At 37.6% G+C, this 23,162-nt stretch overlaps 1 protein-coding gene across 1 annotated transcript in view; it reads left to right on the plus strand.

The window, feature by feature from the left end:
* LOC122070081 (glycine--tRNA ligase, chloroplastic/mitochondrial 2) overlaps window positions 1-22,260 on the plus strand; it is an 87,004-nt gene extending 64,744 nt beyond the window's left edge. The window contains exons 20-34 of the mRNA XM_042634180.1: window positions 283-345; window positions 509-598; window positions 713-799; window positions 1,190-1,261; window positions 1,411-1,469; window positions 1,737-1,830; window positions 4,909-5,127; window positions 8,522-8,616; window positions 13,910-14,000; window positions 14,083-14,187; window positions 14,479-14,517; window positions 17,809-17,898; window positions 19,913-20,014; window positions 21,801-21,882; window positions 22,112-22,260. Coding sequence (XP_042490114.1) covers window positions 283-345; window positions 509-598; window positions 713-799; window positions 1,190-1,261; window positions 1,411-1,469; window positions 1,737-1,830; window positions 4,909-5,127; window positions 8,522-8,616; window positions 13,910-14,000; window positions 14,083-14,187; window positions 14,479-14,517; window positions 17,809-17,898; window positions 19,913-20,014; window positions 21,801-21,882; window positions 22,112-22,260 — 1,437 coding nt within the window. The remainder of the gene's footprint in view (window positions 1-282; window positions 346-508; window positions 599-712; window positions 800-1,189; window positions 1,262-1,410; window positions 1,470-1,736; window positions 1,831-4,908; window positions 5,128-8,521; window positions 8,617-13,909; window positions 14,001-14,082; window positions 14,188-14,478; window positions 14,518-17,808; window positions 17,899-19,912; window positions 20,015-21,800; window positions 21,883-22,111) is intronic.
* The last annotated feature ends 902 nt before the right edge of the window (window positions 22,261-23,162 follow it).

Below are 23,162 nucleotides of genomic sequence, written 5' to 3' on the forward strand. Positions count from 1 at the left end.
TTGTTCTTTCATTCTACCCCCCCCCCTCTCCCCATTTGTATGTGCGCATCTTTTTCTTCAAATTTATCTCAATGACCATCTTCCTTGATATCAATTTATGAAATTCAGTATATGGGGATTAAAATTCAGTTTTGTTTATTTTTCTCTATATCATTGCATCATGACTATTTTCGGTTATTGCTTTTTTTTCTTAGATATCACTTACTGAGTGAGATAATATTTTCTTTTTTTCTTTTCCTTCTGCAATTAAAAGGATTATTGATACAGGCATGATTTTCTTAGGTAGAAAATGCAGAATGTTACATTGGTGAATTGAAGAAAGCAGGAATTTCTATTTCAATTGAGGTATGTAATGTGATATTCCATCTTTAAGTTGTTTTAATTTTAATATAATTATGAACTAGGAATTACTAATATTTTCAGTTTTTGCCTAGAGAGTTTAACTTGGGTTTTAGATCAACGATGTATGATTTCTATCTAACTTTATAAGTATGTTTCCCACCTTCAGGATCGGAAACAAATAATTTTAGAGAAGTCGAATTCTTTGGCAGAAGGTGTTGGTGGACATCTTATCATGCAGAATAGTTTACTTGATGAGGTAATAGTGGACCTTTCCTTTTTTTTAATTATATAATATGATATGTTTTATTTCTTTTTCTTCTTTTTTTTCCTTAAGCTTCATTTTATGACATGTACTTACATGAATTTGTAGGTTGTAAATCTTGTTGAGGCACCTGTTCCAATCATTGGAAAGTTCAAAGAGTCCTTCCTAGAGCTTCCAGAAGACCTTCTAATAATGGTAATCAATTTGAAAATTTAAGGACTTGCTAGAGCAGGATGAAGTTATTATTTAGATAATAGGATCATATTACATTAATTGTTTGTATCGATGTTATTATTGTCTGATGGAGAGCCGGTCAGAGAGAGGAAATCTGGGCAGATATCTCATATTTGTAGGGGAGGGAAGAACTCACGTCAAAACACACTCACTTTGACCCTAGTTAACCAGCCTGTTGAGCTACAGTGAACATGCCCGGATTCCTTCCCATGCCAATATGGACTGTTTCTGATAACCATGTTGTGAATTTAGTATTCTGATGCAATTTCATTGTGGTTATGGTAGAGTTTGTGTCTTCTGTAATTTCAAATTCTTACTGGCATTAATAATTTCCATTCAATCACTACGCAGGTTATGCAAAAGCACCAGAAGTACTTTTCCATGAGAGATGTTAATGGAAGGCTATTGCCATACTTCATTGCTGTGAGAAGGCACTCTAGATTTTTAGATTTCAGATGCTTTGGGAACTACCTGTCTCTTAGTGATACTTGTGATACTACTCGCTCCATAAGATAAATGTGATAAATCATTCAATGCTACCAGTAAACTATGATTTTATTTTTTCGTTGTAGGTGGCAAATGGGGCAATCCATGAATTGGTGGTAAGGAAAGGGAATGAAGCTGTACTCAGGTCAGATATGAGCCCTGCCTAAAACTCTTGGTGCCCATGGAAATGGATATACCTATGCTGTCACTTTCATGGTTCTTTAATTTCAGATGTTGGGATCCCTTTTAGTAGTCTGCCTAGAAGGTAGAAACAGTTTCTAGGATGCTTGTAGTCTAAATATTAAATCTGGTTATGGAATGATATTGTACTTGCTCATGATTTATATAATAGTGGAGTAACCTGACACATTGTTATATGCCGTTGTGACCAAAAGAATTGTATCTTTTGTAGAGCCCGCTATGAGGATGCAAAATTTTTCTATGAAATGGACACACGTAAAAAATTTTCTGAATTCCGAAGCCAGCTGAAAGGGATCCTTTTCCATGTAAGTTTTGTTGTATTAGTATTTAATGGGCCTCATAGTTAACTCTTCTCATGCAGTTTTCTTTTCTTCTTTTGAATTATTAAGGGAAATTGTGTGTGTAACAAATTTAAACTTGAAGTAAGCGACAATAAACAAGGCATAATCAAGATGGGATAGCTTAATAGCCTTGCACCTGGGGATGGGGGAGATGAGTCGCTGGTCCATACAGCTTTGGATATTCCTAGGGAGGATTTCTAGGGCCAATGTGAAGATATTATGGGACAGAGGATATCCCTGACGGATTCCCACCGGAGAGGCGAAATAGCTGGCTAGATTGCCATTAACCAACACTGAGAAGAATCCAGTTAACAAACACTAGAGGGAATCCCATCTTAAGCAAGACCTTAGAAATAATATCCCACCTTGAGGAGTCAAAAGCTGTATGGATGTCGATCTTCATGAGAGCAACAGGAGAGTGGGATTTTCTATCAAAACCCCTGACAATCTCATTGCAAAGGATAATGTTGCCTGAAATTCTCCGACCATGAATGGAGGCCGACTGATTATCACTGACTAACCAATCAACCACCAACTTCGGCCTACAAGAAAAAACGTTGGTAATAAACTCTTGTAGAAGATTGCAAAGGGAGATGGCCTGGAATCTTAAATAACAGAAGCGCCTTTCTTCTTGGTAATGAGGCAAACGAAGGTGTGATTAACCCCTTTGATCTGGCTGGGCCTTGATAAGATTAACTTTAAGAATATCCCAGGAAGCAGAGAAGAAACCCATAATAAAACCATTAGGACCAGGAGCTTCGTTAGCCTTGTGAGAGTGGACAGCTGAAACAATTTCATCCATTGAGGGAATAGCTTGCAGAGCACTGATGAGGTGACTAGGAATGAACTTGCGCAGCATATTCTCAGGAATGGGACCAGAGGAATCCAGAGTAGACCTGAACAGCTCAAGTAATTAACAGCCGTTGCTTCGATATCCTCAACAAGATGCGAAGGGGTGCCATCTAGAGCGACAAGCATAGGAATGGAATTGATATTTGTTCTGAACTTCATAGACTGGTGGAAGTAAGCTGAATTAGAATTACCAAGCTCCACCCATTTAATTCTTGAATTCTGCCTAAGGAAACGAAGTGCCTTATTCATTTTCTCTAAGTGGCTGAAAAACCAAACCTTGATGCATTAAGCATTATGAACTGTATTTTATGCTGCTGGAAAGTTATGGAAACTTGTCAATTCCTTTCCAGGGGAAGTCTCTCTGTAACTTCCAACTCATTTAATTAATTTTTTTTTTTCTGGGGATGGGTAGGCCCCAAGGAGAGTTGAGCTCATGACCTCTTAGTTGTCAGGTGTTGGTCTTTGCCAACTGAGCTACCCCTTTGGGTTAAAATTATGGTCTCCTTCAAATTTTGCCTGATTAATGGAAGTCTATAAGGGTGATCTTCATAAGTTGTTTGCCGGTTATAGAGGATTTGTTGTAAGTTAAAAAAATATTTATAATGGGTTATGGTCTATAAAATAGGATGTTTATTTGTGGCTCTTTGTATAAAGAGGATGACATTGCTCCGTGTATTGAAATATGTGCTTTATGTCCAACCAAAGACCTCAATGTGTTGGAGGCGAACCATCTGTAGTCGATATTCCATGTTTACTTTCCATTTCCATGCTTCTGCTCTTTACAGAAGCCTTACTCAAGTAGGGGCTTAGTCTGTTGCTTCTTTAGTAAGGGTGTGGATGACGTGAAGATGACGCAGTGTCTAACATGACTAGCTCAGACTTTTTCAGTCTTTTTCTTTTTAAAATTTTGCATTTTTTATGTGTTCTGTTTATATTGTGTGTACAGAATTGCAGGTTTGAACATGAATGTTTTGTTCACAAATGTCAGTTTTCTAGCCAGCTTGATCAGATTTAATAAAGTCATATATGAAGAGAATTAATAAGGTGGTTCTTTTTTTATTTGGGGGTTGGGGGTCGTGGGGAGGGAATAGTGATTGTGTTACTCCAATTTTATCACAATTACTCTGGGGAATTTTAGCTCTGCTGGAAGTGCTTATTCTATTAATATTGAGACAGGGGGAAGGAAATAGTGATTAGGTTACTCAAGGTTTATAACAATTACTCTGGGAATTTTAGCTCTGCTGGAAATGCTTATTCTGTTAATATTCAGAGGTCTTAAGGCTGTACATACCAATGAAATGAGGGAAGGGAAGAGGGAAAGGGGTGTGGGCTTCGAGTAACCCAACAAGTTAACTCATTTTTTCTTTTTTTGTTAAAAATTAAGGAATTTTTGTCCTGTTGAAATAATTTCTATTCTTTAAACGTATGGACATTTTAAGACTGCAAGCACACTAGTCGACCAAATGGGCCAGGAGATTCTGGTGACTTGATGGGAAAAATATTCCCTGCTTAAAAATGTTTGGGAAGAGAATACTAGCCGCTTATGCGGCCACTGCACCAGTGCGCAGACCAATGGGAGGCCTCGCGGAGGCATCTTTAGTGCATGGGGCGGGGCGTGCAGTGCAGTCTTCTTGCGCCTACATGTGTCTAGGCATAGACACATGCAAGTGGGTGGCTTTCTTTTTCCCAAAATATTTATTCTCTAAATTGGTGAACATCTCAAGTCTGGAAATGCACTAGTCACCAATGAAGGGGTAAAACTTTTAACTTCTAATTAATTTTAAAAAAGAAGCTTCTGGCACTTAAGAGTTAAGAGTTTTGTATCTATATCCTCTTTTCTGAATCGAACTTTGGTTTTGTTCAATCTTTTAATCTCCTCTTTCTTAATTCTTAGCTTTTTTTTTTTTTTTTTTTTTTTTCTTTTCTTTTGTGGTATTTTTTAATAGAAACATTTTCTGAAATATTTCTGCACAAGTCTTTGCCAGAAAAAAAAAATATATTCTTACATATTAGGTAATTTTTTACAACCAGTAAAGAATCTTTACCGTTGTTTACTTATTAAAAAATTGAAATTATTGTTTTTCTATAGGAGCTTCAGAAATTATAAAGTGGAGATGTATTTATGATGGCTGGCTGATAATTTGTCACTTTTTTCTAACCTTCATATGATTGAAATGTGAAACAAATCAGGAGAAACTTGGAACAATGCTGGACAAGATGATCCGTGTTCAACATATTGTTACAAAATTAGGCTTAGCCATGGGAATTGATGAAGATAAGCTTCCAGTCATCCAGGATGCTGCATCACTGGCTATGTCTGATCTAGCTACTGCTGTTGTTATGGAATTTACCTCCCTCTCTGGAATAATGGCACGCCATTATGCACTTAGAGATGGTTATCCAATACAGGTTGTTTAACTTAACATTTATTGCATTTATTTTTCGTTTATTTTTCATCTGTTGCTTAAGAGGAAGCAGATTAGTGTTGATATACTATCTTATTAAGAGGGTCTGGTTTTTGTTTTATTTTTTACAATATAAGTTATGAATACATATTTGGTGGGTTGGAAGTTTGTTTTGTGTAAGAGTTGTGGCCTTGAGTGTCTTATACTCTTGCAATTGCAGATTGTCGGCCGTCTGCTGGTTTTCCCGTCTAAGGACCCTCCTGTACTGCTTCTGCTATTTTCTCTCTTTTCGTCTTGTTGCCTATCAATAAAATGTGGACTATGAATATATCACAATGTAATCTTCAAAGACCAAATGGTTAGAAGAACAGATGTCTACTAATCACATTAACTCATCATTTGTATCTTGTATGTTTGCCTTTACTTTCGTGATGATTCATTTTTCTAATCGTTGATTTAAAAAAAAAAATTATTTCACATGCGTCATTAGAAAAGAGAAAAAAATATTCCATCTCTATAAGCTAAAAAATGATGTGTGCTATGTTTGAGATTTTTAAAATGTAACCGCATGCGTACGGATCAGTGTAGCTACGGGTCGAACACAGGGAGATCAGCCACTTTATTTTTTTGCTTCTTTTAATAATGCGAAAGTGAACCGATTAATGATTGTGATCTAATTCTAATTACCGTCCTAAACATATGTATCTAAAATAACGTCCTAACCATTCGTCATCTAAGAATTTAAACACGCAAGCCAAGCAATTAAAATTAAATAAATAAATGGCTGAAAGTAAACACCCCACGCAATTAAAAAGCAATGAAGGAAAAAAAATGCTGAAATAAAAATAAAGTAAAATAAATGGGATAAACCTAGAGAGAGACTCACAAGTAGGTTTTTCTACTTAGCCCGAGGGATGCATCATAATATGAGCTTTCCTACTTGACCAGAGAGTCACTCTTACAAGAGTTACTCTACTTGGCTTTAGGGAAAGGGAGGCAATTAAAATAAAAACAATAAAATGATGGTTCTATGGTTAGGAGGGGCGAAGCCAACACATACACTAGCCATGAACCTTGGGGAAAAGGGAAATGAATAATATAACAACTGAAATTAAAATCCTAAATTAAGAAATAAAGGGTAGTTAGAAGAGGGAATGAGATGGGGGAGAGAAGATTACTGAAGGAGCCTATTTACTTGAATCAATGCTTGAACTTGAAAGCTTGGGTGATTTGAGATACTACCAGTAATAAAAACCAGATCTGAAATAGACCAAATCTGAAATTTCTAGTACTAGAGAAAACAAATCTTGAAAAAAAAAATGAACTTGAAAAAAAAAAAGATGCTCCACAGCTCGTGATCTTGTCACCTAGATCTAAGCCTAGAACTATAACTTTAAAAATTACAACTCAATTGCATAAATCATAAACGTAAAAGGCTGAATAAGAATAAAAGAGTGCTTGCATTAATTGACATAAAAAGCTATTACAAAAGTGATTAAAGCAAAAATAAAGAAGAACTAAAACCAAAGAGAGTAAGAGAGGGAGAGAGAGAAGAGAACTAAGCATAAACTAGAAAATAAACTAAGGGGAATAATAATTAAAAGGAGGGGGGAGGAAGGGGCTTTTATAGGGCTTTGGTCTTGCCTCCTTCCTTCTACAAGTCTTCTTTAAGAAAAGAAAGAAAATAAAATTAAATTAAATCTTGGTAAATATCCTCATTCTCTGAGATATTGTGTGAGGAAATAGAGAATATGTTTCCAAATTTAACAAATTCTATTCATTCCCTGCAAGATTAACCAATATCATGCAATCTTGATTAAATCAAAAAGGAATCTTTGCATAGCATCTTCAAGATCTTGTGAGGTGGCAAGGAGAGAGAATAATCTTCAGGATTTTGTAAGAGAGAGGATGTGGTACCAATGAGTGGGTCCCACCTTTGGACAAGTTAGTTCAAGCTTGGACCGGTTCTTGATTCACTTTAAGCACTTTCTCTTGTAGACTTCGAAACTAAAAAAAATAAAAGTAGTACTATCCAAAGTGGGGCAAAATGTACACTTATATCCCTAAGATTTCACACATTATTGTGCTCATCATGCTATATGCTAAGACAACTTAAAGAATTAGTTTGGACTTTGGAAACCTTTTTCCAATTTTCAAAAATTTGAGGATATTATGGAGGGCATACTTAGTGCAACTTTTTAATGTAGCCTTACATAGTTACCATGGACTTTTTATAATATGGTATTACTTCTTGATTTCCTCTTTGGCCTTTTTCTTTTTTGAGTTTTTAATCTTGGACCCTTTTATAAGACTTCTGTTCCTATTCCTTGTATAGTTGTTGAAATTCTTATTTCAACCTTGTTTAGGAAGAATTCAAAAAAACACTCTTAAATGTGTTAGAAGGAATAGAAAGGGGAAAATGTAAGCTCAAGTGGTCACACAATTTATCTTTTTTTGGTGTTAATTTTGTTGTAAGTTTATGTCAGTACTGTAATTATGCTAGTATTGTGGTATATGGAATTTACTGAAAAATAAAGAAAATGGCTACTAAAGCATTAATAGCCATATTTAGTATCCATTTCTTTACTTTTGTGGTAAATTTCATTTGGATTGGATTATGTTGATGTACAACCTCACCTGCATCCATGCATGGGTATAGTGGTTCATCCTTAATTTAGACAAGGAGTATGCTCCCCACTTTGGTTATATAAGACTTCTGCCTGAGTACAAAGGTTCATACCATAAGAGGACAACTTACTTAGTATGTTAACTATTTGGGGAAGCAACATATGGCTGATTTGCTCAGTATTTAATGAAGATTTCAAGCTGGTTTTTATCCCATCCTGATCTTGTTTTTTGCCATGCATAGATGTTCTTATACTTTTTTGGTTTTGAAGTCTGTAATCATGCATTTTTTCATATTTCCTACAGTGAATATTGGTTCCCCCACATTTATCCAATATTCCCATTTTTAGGAATTTAAATAATATTCCAGTCTCAAGACATTTCATTGAAATTCCCTCAAATTTCAATAAGTTCATGGCAAGAATACCAGTAATATTAAAATCTACACCTTTATTCATGGATCATGGTCTGGGTTCTATATGTTGCTGCCCATCACATACCATGGATGGTCTTGGGTTTTCTTCCATAGCCTTTGATTACTGTCCTCATTCTTTCTGATTAGTTTGTATTGATCTTCCGATTCAGTAACAGATGTATAGTTACTAGCTTTTCCATGTCTAAGAAATAATTGGTACATGAATTTATTAAATGCATTTACTACTAAGTGAATCATATTATCGTTCTCTAAGCTATTTAGGGTTCAGTTCTTTCGGAGGTGATGGCCATGTAGTCAGACTTGGTGATGGTTTCTTCTACTTTTTTCTGTGTAGTAGGTTGCAGATGCACTGTTTGAGATGACACTTCCCAGATTTTCTGGAGATATACTTCCAAAAACTGATTCAGGAATAGTTTTGGCGATTGCTGATAGGTGAATTACATGTCACATTTACATTCTGATCATCTTTGCGATTATAATTTGAAACTTCTCTTGTAAAATTTTCTTCCTTTTTTCCACTAATACAAAATTTCATTTAATCTCAAAAGTACAAGTAATGCATCTTTGTATACCTTATCCTTGACATGATCCTGTTTTAGCCTTTTCCATATTACAAAGTTAGTCCATACAACATGCTACTTGTCTTCCATCAGTGCTAACTGGTTGCATTACTCCCCTGAATTTATTTATTTATTTTTTGGTGTGTATTGAGAACCCAGACTGCCAGATATATTGCAATTTCAGAACTTTAGTATTCCATCTTGAAGCTTGTATAAGTAAAAAAATCACCCATGCCTAGCTTGAAACAGCCCTTCCGGAAAGTAGGACTAAATAGAGGCTTGGTACACATATCACCCAACTGATCTGTAGACGAAACAAATGGAGTATCACTAAACTTCATTATCACTGCATTCCTCACAAAATCACAATCAACTTCAATGTGTTTGGTCCTTTCATGAAATACTGAGTTACTAGAAATATAGATAGCGGCTTGATTGTCATAGAACATCTTCATCGGTTTAGTAACCGAAAACCCAACTCTTGAAGCAAGATTTGGTGACAATCTCCTTCATGTGTTCTAAACAAACTCCTGGGTTATTTATTTATTTTGTGTGTGTGTGTGTCTGCTGATTGCTTGGAGTCTTATTTCAAGTTGGATTCTTGGTTCTACTTGTTTTGAAGATCAGAATCTTTTTACTATTTCAGATTGTTAGTCTCTTTGAAATTCTGATATCTGACCACTAATTGATTTTATTTTATTTATTATCAAAATGGACCTTGGCCAGATTTGGTATGATTTCTGTTTCAATTTCGGATTGACTTCACAAAATAGTCAACAATTGGTTGCATCAATATGAAATATTTCAAGCATTGTAAACCCTTCACTTTGGGAATACTTCACCACTCATCTTGGATGTTCCTTCAGTTGGGGGCCCCACCACTTTTGACCTAGACCTTCGCATTCCTTTTAGAACCGGTTCCAACCAAATCGGCTTGGCCCTGCTCAACCCAGCTCACCTTTCAAACTATACCACTCCCACTTCAACCCACCCAATTGTGATTGAGCCATTGAGGAGCCACCCGACCCAACCACCACTTTGGGTTCTTCTTCCTTGTGCACAAATGGCCCCTCAAACCAGTGCTCCTCCTCCACTGGTAGGCTTCTACCCTCGCATTTGGGCAGTCTCCTCTTGCCTCATTGACTCAGAACAGAATTGCCTAACCCTCTCCCACTCTTAAAGAATATCAAAGGTGTCTCAGGTTTCAATCCTCCACCGGCCTTGACTACCCTGATCTGAGCTCCTCAGAGCCTATGCTGCAACCTCTTTCCTCTTCCTGATGAGCCCTTGGACCATCTAGAATGAACCCTTGGACCATCTGGAATGAACTGAGGTCTTAATTCCCCGGCCTAACATGCAGAAATTCGCTCCCTCCCGAATTCCTCTCAAGCTGACTTCTGTTACCCCTTAGAAACCTGAGTTCTTGAACCAAATGCCCCCTGCATAGCCTCCTTAATTCCCCCCTCCTGGCTCTTCCTCTCTAATTACTCCCACAATCGTTCAAACTCTAGATTACTGTCATCTCCTTCTCCTCCCAATCCATTCACCTCAACATTTCGGACTGCAAAGGATACCAATTTTTTCTTCTCGGTGGTTTATGCTTTCAATTGTGCTCCTGATAGGCTCCCCCTTTGGGATGACCTCTGATCCACTGCCCTGGCGATTTCAGTTCAATCAGATTTGGCCAGGCAAAGGTTGGTGGTATTCTGTTTTATACCTTTGTAGTTGCTGCCTTCAACGATTGCTTAGATGGCATTGGGATGAATGATCTTCGATGGTCCGGTGTCAAGTTTTCATGGCGTAACAGAAGAATTGGGCTTGACAAAGTTTCCTGCAAGTTAGACAAAGTCCTGGTTAATGAAGCCTCTTTCCCCTCCTCCCACACCTCTTTTTTCCATCATATCTGACCACAGCCCCATCTCCCTCCTTATCCAACCTTACACCTCTTTTGGCCTTTACATCATATCAGATGGCAGCATGCTTCTGGGGAGAATTCAGACCCGAGAGATCCCAAAGGAGGCCCGTGAGACATCAGGACAGGTTAGCAGGGGGCAACGATTGTTCCTGGGAAGAGGAACGAAGCAAACCAGAAGGGGGGCGAGATCTATTCCTTGGCTGGTAGGAGCGGAAGGAGGGGACACAGATGGCTGGACCAGAACAGAAAAAGGCATTTCAACCTCCTCCTCGAGTTGACTGTTTCTCTCTTGGTTCTCTTATAATCAAATACTTGGGGCTGTCCCTCATTACAGCTAGGCTTATGGCTCACCTTTGGACCCCCATGTTGGATCTTATTCTAAAGAGGCTTCAACTTTGGAAAGGAAAAGTCCTCTCTTATACTGGTCGCCTGGAGCTCATTAGATCTGTGCTTCAATCCTCTTATATATATATATATATATATATTGGTCTAAGAAAGACAACATTTGGGGTCTTGGGTCTACTCCACTCTTCTCTGGAAAGACTCGCTTTGGATTATTGCCTCCTCCCCCACTGATGCTTCATTGGTTTGGTGTAAGATTCTCACTATTAGGCCCGTTGCCCTTGGGGCCATCTCTTGCATTAATGATGGTACTACTTTGTGGCTTGACAACTAGCACCCTTTGGGAGTCCTCTCTTCTTTAGTGGATGCAAGAGTTGTTTATTCCTCTGGGTTGAGTAGGGCTCCTCCCTTATCCACCCTTTGTTAGCTTTTTATTTGGGCTGCCCTCCCCTTTCCCCCTGATCATCGCGGAAGAGGGGATAGTGTTACTTGGCTTTGCTCCCCTTTAGGTACCTTCAACTCTTACTTTGCTTGGAATTTGGTTAGATCAAGAGGCCTCTTATCTCCTTGGCGCAAGATTGCTTGGTTCAAAATCTGCGTCACTCGCCATAGCTTCATCGCGCTCTCTTCAACTTCCTCCCTACTCGGTCTTCCTCATCTACAAACACATTCAGGTCTCCCCCGCTTGCTTCCTTTGTTGGAATGGTATAGAAGATGCAGACCACCTCTTCTTCTCATGCCCGTTCTTGTCCACTATTTGGAAGAAAGTCCTTAACAATTGTTGGCTTATCAGAAAAAGAATGATCTGGGTGAATATGATTTTTGTAGGGAACTCCATTTGTGACATTGCTTGCAAGCTTGCCTTCTGCTCCTCCATCAACCACATTTGGATGGAATGCAATCTTCGAAGATGGAGTTCCATCCTCGAGGTCCTTTACAAGATTTAGAATGCCATCTACTTTGATGTTAGTTCGAAGCTAGCGATGCTCCCCCATCATTTTGTAAGGGATTCTCTAAGGAATAAGGTTACTGTTGTGTCCTGGGGTCTGCACCTCTCCCTTTTACAGCCTCTTGTCCCCTTCCTATAAAGGGGTTGGCTGTTTCATTGCTTGTAGTTTGTTCTGCCCCTCCCTCAGAGGGGCCCTGTATATTCTCCATTCCTCTTCTTTGGCAATGAATTCATTATTCTCCCAGAAAAAGAAATGTTTCAAGAATAAGAAATCCATTTGGTAGTTCAATTTTTGAGAATAGATTCTCTATATTTCTTTTGGGAGAGGATGGTGGTGGCGAGGCTATGAAGGGGGGGGGTGGTGGTGGTGGTATGGCATTGTGGTGGTGAGACCATCAAGAGTAGAAGAAGGTGGTGTTTTATTTTTAACATGAAACCACTTATATGACCGTCAAATTAACCATGTGCTCATTAAAGAGAAATAGTGAAATGAATTTCAATTTCGAAATTGAAACAGCTCCTCAGCTATTTCAGAATTTCTATTTCGATTGATTTCTATTTCACTGAAATAGAGTGCAAAAATAAAACCGAACAGCTGATTGTAGACCAAAAAATCAAGGGTGCTTGTAGATTGCTCACAAACCTATTACTAAGACGTCCAAAATAGAAATCAACCCATGAAATTGAAATAGAAATCATACCAAATCAGACCTTAGTTTCTGATTTCACTGTTGTGCTGAAATTCTAAACTCTAGAATCCTATTGGCAGTAGGGTACATCTGTGACTCCAAACTGACTGTCAGATTTTGAGGAATTATTCTTGACCATTAAAGTGACATTATCCCATAATTTTATTTCTATCTGACTTGCTGATTTTTCTTTGTTGAATCTCTTCTAAAATTCATGGTTCAAGATTTCGGCAAGATCTCACTAATATCTTGTTTTTACAAAAAGGCGAGATGAGATGAATGGCGAGATACAAATTGTACAAGAACTTGACCAAAATCTCGAGATCTCGCCAAATCTCGCTAAATCTCGCCAATATCTCGCCTCTCTCTCTCTCTCTCTCTACTTTTTTGAAGAAAAAACACCAAGGAGCAAGGATTTTGGTACTTTTGCTTGACGATCTTCAGTCCTACACTCATTGAAGCTCAAAGAGTAGAGAATATTACCTCCTCATCTACATTTGGAGTTACTTTTCTTATATATAATGTCCTTTAAATTCTTATGATTATGTTGTGTCATGTGTTTATTGTGGAATAGAGCATACTAGCCTAACATCTGAAGAGTCAGAGACTATTTACATAGGGTACAAAGTCAAAGTACAATTTTAGGTTTGATTTTAAAAAACTGATGTTTTCATTGTGTTTAGAAGGCCTAAAATAGGGTAATACCAACTTTCAGGGGGCTAAAACCCTACTTACATAGGGTACATTGTCAAAGTACCATTTTGAATTTGTTTTTACAAAACTGATGTTTCCATTGTGTTTAGAAAGGCTAAAATAGGGTAAATACATAGTTTCAGGGTCTACAAAGGCCATATGCCCACCGAGATCAACCAGCGGTTGTCGAGGACTGCCCAAAAAATATGAGATCCAGATCTCTTTTTTTTGGGATAGCGAGATAGCTGGCGAGATCGAGATTTAAAACCTTGCTAAAATCTGATCTTTTCTTTTCACTGCAATTCTGGTTTTCAACTGAGTTCTAAACCCTTAGGCTTCTAGAAACCATCACACATGATTGTCATGATGTCAGATTGTGTTGAAATTTGAAAATCAACCGTAATTGAAATTGAATGATGATGTGACAACATGTCTACAAAGTTTGCAGGTCAACATGGTTAGATGTTTTATTTGTTAATATGTATATTGTCATTTTATGCTGCACCTCTATCTTCTTGAATTAGTATAAAAGGGCATCAGGTTTATTAGTCTTCATTTCTTAATATGCATTCTACAGACTTGATAGCCTTGTTGGCTTATTTGGAGTTGGTTGTCAGCCAAGTTCTACTAATGACCCATTTGGCATGCGAAGAATCTCTTATGGACTGGTAAGTTATCGTCTTCTTGATCATAGAAGTGCTTTCAAGATTCATCTGTATTAATTATGATGGTGCTATTGTTTGGAATTAGGTCCAAATTTTGGTGGAAAATGACAAAAACTTAGATTTAAGAAATGCTTTGGAACTTGCAGCAGATGTTCAACCTTTTCAAGTAGATGCCACTACTATAGATGATGTGAGTAATATTCTCTTTTCTGGATTTTGAGAAATTTAGCCCTGATATATATGATATGATGATCTACCAATGCGAACCATTATGATCATGCAGAGTTGTGAAATATATCTTTCACCATGTAACTGATCTTATGCCAAAACTGTGATGCTGACAATGGCCCTCATATGTACTTGTTTGCAATTGGTAGACCATCATATTCATTATCAGACAATCTCTTACATTGTTTTCTTGTATTTGAAGCTTCTTTCACCTACCATACATGAGATTATTTGACCACTTCACACTTTTTAGGTATTGCACTTTGTTACAAGGAGGTTGGAGCAATTTCTGGTATGTAAAGTCCTATCACTAGAAGATGCTTTCATTGTGTATAATTTTGTGAATTGATATTTTCTTATTTATATATCTTATGCAAAAGTAAAGCAGTTAATTTTTGCCTATAATATATTGTTTTTGTTATAATAGATAAGGTGGTTGTAATGTGTATGCAATAGCATATTATGGTTTTATTGCATTTAGAGTTTAGCTTCCTTAGACAGCTTTCCATTTCTAAGTTCTCCTCGTAAAACTGTTCAATAATCAAGAGCTTGTCCCCCGGGGAGGGGGGGAGGGGGAAGGGCCCATTCTAGGGGGTGCAGGGACATCTCTAAATTTGAGCCTAATACCAATTCTCAAGTCTTCAGAACTTCATGAGAATAATAAGTAACTCTGAATATATGGCTACATCAATTGAAACTACGGCCCTTGCTCCATCTTCCCACCTTCTCAAATATCTGCAGTTATTAAATCAGCATTATATATACTGTAACCTTCAAAATAGTTGAGCACACTCATCAATATCATGATCATGGAGATTCCTTCAGATCTCCAAAACAATGATGAAGGCTTCGCTGAAATTTTACGCAATTTCACAAAATATTTTGATTTCACAAGATGCCTAAACCAAACTCCATGCGATATGTAAAAAGTCCTAGGTTTCGGTCAAATTTTTTTTGTTTTGGTGAAATTTAACATTATGTGTCATTTCGCATTGCTCTACCGCACAATACAAACCTTAATGTAAGATGTATAGCTTTGAATGAAATGGGTCAAAATTTCGACAGATTTTATTGATTTTTCTGGTTTGGACTCTTAAGGTCTATGTAAAGCCTTTTTTTTTTTTTGGCCAAATCACCCCCATACAAATGTGGAACAAGTTGTTGGGTAGTAGTGAAACACATAAAAAACGATGATTTGCCACATTGTAGAAGCTCTGAGCAAAATTCAAAGTTGTGTGGTATATTCCATATTAGAGAATGTATACAGCAGTGTAAAGCGTATATTACTGGCCTAGGGTCCGAAGTTAAACTACCATTTTGGGTGTGTTTTTTTACAATCTAAGGGTTCTCCCATGTTTAGAGGGCTTAGGGTTTCCTAAAATTTTGGGAACCTAATTTATCCATTTGGGCCTCAAAGCCCTCCACCACCTTCCAGGTTTCAACCAAAATTTTGCAGCTTCACAAGATATTTCGGTACCAAAAACTGGAACCTTCCTCCAAAAATGGTTCCATCTATTTTCATGAAAAACTGGTCCACCATATGTTTCATTCAGGCTACCAAGCTGTAAAACCAAAGGCAGATATTTTCCGTCTCCATGTGATTCATCTTCCTAAAGTGAATAACAGAACCCTATACCAATGTAGAGGCAACTGAGCAAAAAAAACAATCTTCAATTTTTTCTTTTTCTTTTTTTATTTATTGTTCTAATACTAAATTTTGTGTGGAATACTGGAATAGGCCATATTTCAGGACCTAATTTGGCTATTTGGGCCTCGAAATCACCAATCGAAACCTGGCCCGAAATTTTGGCATTTCTCGAAAACTGGGCTTGAAGCTGAAACCTAGAACACTGTGCACTAGGAAAGAGGTAGAGATAATCTGAATTCTGAAGATATTGTCAGAAATGAAAGGGAAGGTATGGGCTTGAATTTCTTTTAGTTAATAAAATTACTTAGTAGATGAATTCAATAAAAAGTGCTGATTCTAAAGGCATAAGAGATGTACGCAAGCACTAAGTTGCGTAGTTTCATTCATAGTGCAAGTATGTATTCCTGAATTAAGAGGAGTTGATTGTTCAAATATTTGGGTTTTGTATTTCTTTACTTCTTTGTGAATTACTTTTCTCTGGAACGTTATTTCATTACAAGTGTATTGATATTCTGCACTCTTATGACCTTTTCTCATTGTAGTTTAAGTTCTTTGTGAATCTCTCTCTCTCCTCAATTTTCATCATTCCACATGGTTTTATTGACCTAGGGAAAGCATAAGACTGAGTTCGTAGAGATCTAATCCGACATGTCCTAGGCTCCTAGCAAAGAGAGTGGTGTCTAATACTTATGCGGATATAATTAAGGACATGTATGAGGGCATGGTGAATGTTGTGCGATCTGTAGGTGGTCAAAGCAAGGAATTTCCAATTACAATTGGGTTACATCAAGGATCGGCCTTAAGCCCTTATTTATTTGCACTTATCATGGATTAGTTAAGCAAGAACATTCTAGATGAGGTTCCCTGGTGTATACTCTTCACTGATGACATCGTGTTAGTTGATGAGACTAAAGCAGGGGTTAATGCTAAGTTGGAGCTATTGAGATATACCTTGGAAACAAGAGGCTTTAAGATTAGTAGATTGAAGACGGAGTATATGATGTGTAACTTTAGCGACTCTACAATGGATAGTGAAATGGTGAAAATTGAGAAGAGATTCCTCAAAGTGACTATTGTAGATATTTGGGGTCAACCATAAATAAAGAATATAACATAGAAGATGATGTTTCTTAGAGAATTAAAGTGGGATGGATGAACTGGAGAGATGCGTCTGGAGTGTTGTGTGATCGGCGTATCCCTTTAAAGCTTAAGGGAAGATTCTATAGGACTGCTGTGCGACTAGCTATGACGTATGGGGCAGAGTGTTGGGCAGTTAAGAATTGTTGTATAGAGAAGCTATGTGTAGCCGAGATGAGGATGTTAAGATGGATGTGCAGCAAAACTAAGAAGGATAAAGTATGGAATGAGCATATTGGAGTTAATTTGGGAGTTGCACAGATCAACGACAAGCTCCGTGAATGTCATTTGAGGTGGTATAGCCATGTTCAAAGGAGGCCTGAGAACGCCCCAGTAAGGAGGAGTGATCTGATTCAGATTGAGGAGCTAAAAGAGCTAAGGGAGGCATAAAATGACTATAGATGAAGTGGTGAGGAAGGACATGCATAGTCTCGGTCTTATCACAAGTATGAGCTTGGATAGAGCCTATTAGAGGGCAAGGATCCATATAGTCAACCCCACGTAGCTAAGACTCTCCTGACTTGTTGGTTGTGCCTCTTTCCTCTTACTCTCGTCTTTATACTTTCACCCTTATTCTCTCCTCTCATCGTGATGTTTGACCTTTTTTTTTTTTTGGATCCATGTAGCTGATTCCATTAAGTTGGGATTAAGGCTGAGATTATTTTTGTTGTTGTTTTTAAGTTCAAAACAAATTCTTTATTTTCTTGCTCATTTGTTTTTTCCCCTTTTTGGATGAAGTTCATATATATTTAGTACCCAAAAAAAAAAAATGTACCCATTAATATACCTTTTTGACAGGTGGATAAGGGTGTAAGTCCTGAAGTGGTTCGTTCTATTCTTTTAGAGCGTGCAAATTGGCCATGTCTGGCTACAAAATCAGCACTTAAAGTAAGCAACTTCTTCTTTGAATACCTTTTAGGTTTTCATATTTCGTTACACAACCTCCAAATTGTTTGATTACATGAGTTGATTCAGAAATTACGTAAGATTTCTAATTTAGAGTACATCTTGGACAATATCACTTTGTCTAAATGCAACTAAGCTTTGACTTCGTCAAACAGAAGTTATTTTAAATCACAAAACTGGGCATCGTGTGAACCCAGAATCAATGTTTTGCGTCTACGAAGTCTAGTAGGTCTGTAAAGAAAAGGGAGAAGTCAGAAATTTTCTGATGGCATTTATGTAGGATCTTTCAAATTACAGAAATGAATTTGCAAGCCATCCATAACTGTTGTAAGATCTTTTAAATTGCAGAAATGAATATGCAAGCCATCCGTAACTGTTGTAAGCAGGTCCTCAAATAGATACACAGAGCATAAACTGTGTGCTGGTAGAACTTGTTCATATATATTTTAATCTGCCAAAAGCCTATTTTAGGTAATTGATTGGTTCAAGCATCATGTGAAAAGGATACTGATATGGTAAATGACCCTTGAATGATGAAAATTTTGATATCAAATCATATAAGATATGCTGATGGATGCCTCACAACATCTGTGTTTTTTGTTTTTTTGGATGAATAAATAAATTTATGCCCAAAGAGAAAAGAATACAAGGGAAAGAGGGGGGAGGGGAGGCTTAAGCCAACAAAGAAAAGCCAGCCCCAACGGGAGCAAAGCAAAAAGCAATAAAATAACCAACTCCAACAAAGGAACCAAGGAGAGAGAAGCCAGCAACTAAGGTAGCGACAAAGGGGGGGGGGAAGGGACTACAAGAGATGGGAGTGGGGACTATCAAAGGTTCCAGGAAGCAGTGATGTGTCTGTTTCTAATAGAGTTTGGGATAGGATGGGAGCAGAGAGTGAAGGGATTGGATTTTAGAGATAGCTTCAAAGAAGATGGCTGTCCAAATCCTGTCCGGAGAGCGGGAGTTGGATGACTATCTACGGATGTTACGCTCCATCCAAAGGTGGTTAATGGTTGCAAAGAAAGCTAGTTTACCAATGGTATCACAGATGGAGGAGCCCGCAAAGGTCTTATATTGTCACTTTGCATGGTAGAATATAAGCATATGGTTGCGTTTATCACCACTTAAATCAGTCATATTACTGTTAATCATTTTGATGATTTCATGCAGCTGAGGCTACAGATTCAGCAGAAAGCAATTCCCTAATTGCATCTCTCTCTTTTTTTTTTTTTAGCAATTTAAAGCTCTTTCTGGATGACATGTCACCTAAACCCTAGAGATTCAGCCATTCTTTATGTACACAACAAAAAAGCTGGGCAAGGGGGACAATCGGGCCTCCATCATCCAGGCATAGAGATAATCTGGTGCTGGCAGACTACAATAGTTTTCCTGAATGCATGAAGGATCAGTGCACATTTACCCTTTGGTTAATACCATTCACGAAATGGAATTCCTGACATCTTAAGGCTAGAAAAGTTTCAAAATCTTTGAAATATTCCTCTGATATTAACCATCTTGCACCAGCACACCTGTTCGTGTGCAAGAATATCAGTCGCCTGGTAGTGAATGTTGAAAAGCCAAGTGGCCTAAATATTTTCTTCAATATCCATTAAAAAAAAGTGAAAATCCTGCAAGGAACTGATTGATAAAAGGCAAATGTAACTCCTTTGAGCAAACAAGCTAAGCCCAAACTCAATGGCCCCATGTCATAACACTAGGAGCCTCCAAACTTCTTGCTACCCATGGAAAAGACTCCTTTATTTAGCATCAGGAGTGTGGCCATATCCAGCAGACCTGCTTCTAGAAGATAGAGTAGTTAAAGATAGGATGATTGAATATTATTTTGTGATGTTTTGTTCTTGGTTTCATGTGGACTAAGACTGGGTTTCTTTCCCAGTGGAGAACCCCAGCACTAGTATATTATAGCTTGCAAGGTAACCAAATCATGTGGAGCATCAATATTTCTCTGACATATCATTGCCGCAATTGGTTGTAGATGGAGGCCTTATCGAGAGGTGAGCTTCTGCAAAAAGTTGTAGAGGCATATTCTCGCCCCACAAGAATTATCCGTGGGAAGGATGTTGATGCTGATTTGGAGGTACAAATGAAGTTGAAATGTCTACTTTAAAATTGAAAATTGTATGTCTTTGCCTTTGTTTTTGCTTTTGGGGATAGTTATACTGGTTTGCTCTTGGTTAATGAAATTGATTGTGTGAAATTCCAAATCATCTGTAGCTTTCTGTTATATCTGATGCATACCCAGTTTCCTTTGTCTTCGAAATATGCTTTAGCTACATTATACATTAATCATTGAATTTGAATGCTAAGAAGTTTATCTCTGGGATTGCAAATTACGAATCTGAAACCACCCTTGTTAGGACTTTGGAGTATCATGAAGGTACCAGCAGCATTGGTCTTGAGCATGTAATGAGGCAGTGGTTTCTATTTCACTAAATGTCATCAACCAACTCCAAATGGTGAACAACCCTGTTTCCAGCTCAGTTCCTTATGTGTTGCAGGCATCTAGTTCACCATAATGGAAAGAGACTAGACCATCCGTGCATGTTTTTCTTCTTAAACCCCAACTCATTTCTATGGATCCATATGCAATGTGCAATAGCTCCAATTTGAGAAAGCATTCCTCCTAATAACAGGAGGAGAAAAGATGAGGCCCAACCAAGACAAAAAAGGGAGTGGACAGGGATTTAGACCTGAGGATGGGGCATTCCAGAATTGGGACACAGGTTCAAACTCACAAAAGGGCAGTTAATAGTTGGAATGATAAGCCAACAATTTAGCACATTGCCATTAGGCAAGCAGTTATGAGTCTTATGACTACGCTTCCACATGAAGTTGAGAACAGGCAAGGCAGGAATCTCCCAAAACTCTATCCACAGGTTTCTTTTTTGTCAATCGTCAACTACTCCCTTCAGTCGATCCCATTTAGTTGGGAAAAGGCTGATTTGAGTTGAGTATCAACAACCCCCTTTCATCTATTTTCTAGTTGGCATCATTTGATCATCCTATGAAAGAAAATAACAGAAATGTTAAGAACTTCACTTAAGATCTTCCAAAGGAATGAACCAAGCATACGTATAGAAGACTTGACAAGAGGAGTATTGCAAACTGGACATTAGATCCAGTGGATAAAAAAGTGCTTAATGATTATGCAAAGAAAAATTATACACACACACACACACACACACACACACACACATATATATATATATATATTGTGTGTGCATGTTGAACTTAAATATATATTTCCTTTGGTCCATCTTGCTATCGTTTAGATTTTACACCGTCTTGGTTCCCTTTCATCTTTGATGGTTTACTAGTTTGACTTTGAATTTGGGTTCCTTGTTAGGACTGGAAGCAGTCAGATCTCAAAAATATACTAAATAAAGTTTAACTGACATCCATGAATCAGTTAGGTTGGATCTCAAAAAAATTTCAGTTTTGATTTTCTTACTGAATAGTTTGACTTTTTTCTCTCTTCCTCAGAAGATCTTCACAATTCACATTATAGAAAGAGGGTCATTCTGTAATTTCCTTAATGGCTGTATGCGCTTCCTGAAAATTAGGTCAGGACTGTTAAGACCTGCAGAATTTACGTTGATGTATCAATAAAACTAGCAACCATTGTAATTGAATCGACATAAGCGGACAAATGAGGTCCTAGAGTAGTGAACTCCTTATTTGCCAGTTACATCAAACGTGAACTTATCGGCATGACCTCTTCTGGTGATATTATCATATTGTTGAGCTTGAAGAGCCTTGTTTTTAATCTATTATTATTTTACACCCTTACGGATCCATGTAGCGGACCTCATTTAGATGGGATATGCTGAGGTTTGTTGTTGTCGTTTTTTTTGCCTTAATAGGTAAGTGAGACTGCATTTGAGACAAGTGAAGAGAGAGCTTTATGGAGTGCTTTCTTGTCAGTAAAGAGCAAGATCTATCCTGGTACTATGTCTCCTCATGAAGTTACTTTCTTATCCCTTCCTGGTCTACTATTGGCATTTTTTTTAACATTTAATTGGTTTCTATCTTCTGAATAATCAATCCAGTTATGCTTCTTTTGTTTCAAATTCATTTATAATTGCTAGTCATGTTTCCAAAAGCGTATCATTTCTACTAACTGTTGTCATTATTTTTACTGTTTCTGGTACCATCATCACCATTTCTCTCACAGGGGTTGAGGTTGATGATTTTATTGAGACATCCCTGGAACTACTACAGCCACTTGAGGATTTCTTCAATCATGTCTTTGTCATGGTGGTAAGCTACTCTACATTTCACATCTCTAAGTTAATCAAAAGGAAAATATTTGTTAGTGCTTGAAGTGCCGAAAAAACCACACCTTTAGCTGAGGCTCAGTGAGAAAAACAATTTTTGTTTAGCAGATGGTCGGGATATACAACTGTTGATTTGGGTTATTGTGACTTGTGTCAATTGACACCAAGCCCTCCTTTCTTTATAATAGTAGGATTAGGGTTTTAAGACATTACAATGATAAGTGTGCCCCATATGGACACTTCTACCATTATTCCCACATTACAACATTCCCCCCAAGTTGGTGCATTGATATCACACATACTTAACTTGTACAGGATAGAATGGAAAACTTTACGACTAAGTCCCTTTGTAAGAACATCTGCTTAGATAAAATTGGAAATATCCTAGATAAATTTCCCAAAGGGGGGTGCCCAAATGACGATGCCAACTGTATAACTCAAATAATGCCTACTCCGAAGCTGTATAAAGTGCCTGAGTAGGTGTAGCTGGTATAGATCTACTATCCAAATAGGAGACACCACTACTCACTTTACCATTGCCAATTGTTGCCCCAGTCACAAGATCCTGAAACAAATAGTGAGTAGAGAAGAAGGTGACTTTGCAATTCAAGTCCTTAGTAAAACTACCAATGGTTAAGAGATTAGTAGAAAACTTAGGAACATGCAACAATAGAGGAAAGAGAGAACAATGGAGAGCAATTGATGGTTCCCATCGCAGCAACGTTTAGAGGGAACCATCAGCTACTCGAACCTTGGTTTTACTTGAGAATGGATAATATGTGGAAAAATAACTAAGTGACCCAGACATGTGATTTGTGGTACCTGAATCAATTATCTAGGGTAATGAACCAACAGATGCCCACCTAAAGGAGGAAACTAAGGTAACAGAGAACCAATTTGGTTTTATTCCAGGGAGATCCACATCGGAAGGTATTTACATCCTGATGG

The sequence above is a fragment of the Macadamia integrifolia genome, unplaced genomic scaffold (genome assembly GCF_013358625.1).
Source record: "Macadamia integrifolia cultivar HAES 741 unplaced genomic scaffold, SCU_Mint_v3 scaffold817, whole genome shotgun sequence".
In the NCBI taxonomy this organism is placed as follows: domain Eukaryota; kingdom Viridiplantae; phylum Streptophyta; class Magnoliopsida; order Proteales; family Proteaceae; genus Macadamia; species Macadamia integrifolia.